At 28.4% G+C, this 3328-nt stretch overlaps 1 protein-coding gene across 1 annotated transcript in view; it reads right to left on the bottom strand.

Annotated features, from left to right (window-relative positions):
* Positions 1-1759: 1759 nt before the first annotated feature.
* Positions 1760-3328, bottom strand: part of LOC108686669 — a 15359-nt gene continuing 13790 nt past the window's right edge. The window contains 4 exon segments of the mRNA XM_018192093.1: positions 1760-1807; positions 1955-2110; positions 2197-2310; positions 2636-2866. Coding sequence (XP_018047582.1) covers positions 1760-1807; positions 1955-2110; positions 2197-2310; positions 2636-2866 — 549 coding nt within the window.

The raw sequence follows: 3328 nt of genomic DNA, 5'->3' as shown, positions 1-3328 counted from the left end.
AAAGTCCATCTCCTATTTTTTATTTTTGACCCACATCTCGCATATATTCGATGAAACTATAATAAAATACTATAATAAGAAAAAAATACATAATAAATTAAATACATAACTTTTATAATAATTTATGAAACATTTATATTACAGTAAAGTTTATTTTGATAGGCATGTCGTATCTCTAAAAAGATAACTTAAATAACAGATTTACTTTTTGTATAATTTCTAAAAAAATTCGATGCGTCAATCTGATAAAAAATAATAATACGAAGGCGTCTAGTCTAGTATTATTTTTTCAAAAGCCGCGTATTCATTGTATGTACACGGATGAATTAAATGCACGTTTTTCTGGTTAAAAAAATTATTTAGAAATATTAAGAGTCTTTTTGCTTGGCACATTTTATATAGTATTCCATATTAATAAATTCAAGAAAATCGTAAGTAAGTTGAAACTATGCAAAATCAATGAATTAAAAAATGCAAAAAGAATTTTTAGCGTGATGAGAAACTCGAAGAGAAATTTACGACCCCGATAATTTTATACTTAGTAAGATGTGGCGACATCGCCGCATCATTACATAAAATTTGAAGCGATAATTCATGATTTACATTATCAGAATATAATTCTTAGACAATCTAGAAAGTTCATATCCTACAGGGATATGACTACTACTATTCTCTGTGGCGATGTAAAACCGCCACAGGGAATAAAAGCTTCTGTTTCGAAAATTATATTCTCTGTGTATGTAAAATAAGTCTGTAGAATAATTTTTTGAATAAACGTTCTGTACAGTATCAGATTCAAATATAATTATAAATAATTGATATTTAAAAAATATTTAATGTAAAAATACGAAATTTTTCTCTTCAAAATATTTAATATAAGCAATTAAAACAGGTGATTACAGAATAAAATTAGAAACGTACATTCGTAATAAATGATCATTTTACATTTTCAAAAAATTCAATTTAAAATCTAATTGAAAATGAAATTTCATTAAGGTCACTTTTGTGAGATAATATCATGTCGGAATTCTCTAACGGACAGGAAATTGTGTACGAAGAATAGGATTCCGCAATTCCCTCATACATTACCTTGACTCGGTTAACGTATAAGATGTATATTTTTACCAGACGACACGAGGCATAAATTCTCTTCTCTCGTACCGGGTGTAAACTCGAAGTTTGTAAATTGAACGACCGCGAGGGGCGATAGGATTATAGCAACACTTCTACACAGACACGGTCTCTAATAAAATTGTTCCTCCAGGGGCTGATTTCCATTGCCATGTGAAAGCGTCCTAATTGTACGCGCGAAATAGCGCTAAGTAATCTCAGTATAATTTCATTGCCATTGCGATCTATTCGTTGTGGCCATCTGGCACGATCGTGCGGTATCGCCAGAACGAAATACAATACATGCGAATATAACGAGGACGAAGCAGAGTTCCCGCTGCGTCGGCGTCGGGGTAACTTCTGCAATTTAGCGTAGAATGACGTTTCAAAGTTCTTTTAGGGGATGAAAGCCCATGACATACGCGTTTTACAAAAAATATTTTCTTTCCCCTGCCTTCAGAAATAAAGGCATATTTTTAGTGAGCTGGTGGCATAAACTGTGAACGTTTAACAACGTTTTGCATAAATATTATTGCAATAGAAGGACGCTAACCAAAGAGACATCAGCTGATCATTGACTTTTATTAAAAATAGAATAATTTTTCATTATTTTAATTTTCAGCGATATCAAGTAATTCAATATTAGTAATTATAACGCGTGTAGCACAGAGACATATGATGCTGACGATTTAATGATCTACGATAAACAAAATTGCTACGTGTATAAAAAATAAATATTATAATTGTATATATTATAAAATCCATAATTTACATTTAGCGAATGTAATAATATTACTAATAAGATGCTTAGTTTCAACAATAATCCAAGCAATGTAAAACTTACATTTGCAAATTGTTGCAAAGAAAGATTCATGAACTTGCCAACGGTGATAGTCATTTGTTTTTGTGACCTCATTATCAAGAATAGAAGGATTCGATTTTCGCTGGGAGTTAAATCATACCATAAAGACTCGTACGCCGCGTCGCCGATCATCTTGCTCTGTAGAAAGTCAAACCGAAGCGAAAATTCGGAACGTGGAAAATAAGAGAAATAAGATTGTCATAGTGAAGTCAATAGCTGCTCACCTTGATACTTAAGTATTCGCCAGCAAAACAAAAGATAAACGCTTCTAAATTAATGACAATGTAAAATAAAAGAGATCTCACTAACATAGAGGAGCCTTCATTGGCACTGATTGACTGTAATATTGAAAATATGTGCACGATTTTTCATTCGGATTTTTTCTACCGCAGAATAATAGTAATTACTAATATTAATAATTATTTTTAAGAAATAATTGCGTTATAAAAATATTAAAATTATAATTTATTACACATATTATCATAATATATGTATATATATATATATATACATATAATAAATATATATATATATATACTTACATATATATAACATTTTATAATAACATCTTATAAACGATAAAAATTGATTTTCATAAATATTCAATATAAATTAGATGTGATTATTAATCTGTGTTGCAAAAGAGCCATTAAAATTACTTACGTTTACGATGATAAAACCCAAGCAGCATATAACGAGAGTATTTGATATGAATTGGGCTAGCGCAATGTATGAGTATAGATTCTCAATCTTTTCAGTGAAAACGATGATATTTTGATGTTTTCGAATTAAGGAACCTATCATAATCATGGAGACAGATGTTTTCTTTTCCTTTGGTAAAATGACCAATAATTTTTCTCGTAAAATGTCTACTTGACCACCTACATGAAGCACCTAGAGATTTGATTCTATTATTGATTCTATTATATTCATTCTATAAATTTTAATACTATATGAAAGTTAAAAAAATATGGAGACTTGTCATAGTTTTTGAATAATGATTTTTAGGAAAAAGTAACTGTAAATTTTTAAAACACTATATACATATATTATAATATACACATCCCTACATCCCTTAGATATTAAAAAAAATATTAAAATATATAATCGTACAAATAAATTATATTTAAAATTAAATAAACATTTAATTTTAAACAAACCTGTGACAATTATAGCTTCGGGATTGATTGCCACACGTGTCAGAATTAGCAATAACATATTTTATATAGATAAAATATATAAAAAATACAATTTTTATTTTAATGTCAGTTATTTTTATATCAAGAAATAATTGTAATATATAGCATTAATATAAGTAAAACAATTATTTCAATTATAAATATGCAACTTTCATAT

The sequence above is a fragment of the Atta colombica genome, unplaced genomic scaffold (assembly GCF_001594045.1).
Source record: "Atta colombica isolate Treedump-2 unplaced genomic scaffold, Acol1.0 scaffold189, whole genome shotgun sequence".
NCBI classification, from domain to species: domain Eukaryota; kingdom Metazoa; phylum Arthropoda; class Insecta; order Hymenoptera; family Formicidae; genus Atta; species Atta colombica.
Note: the sequence above shows the minus strand (reverse complement) of the source record. Positions and strands in the feature narration are given on the sequence as shown.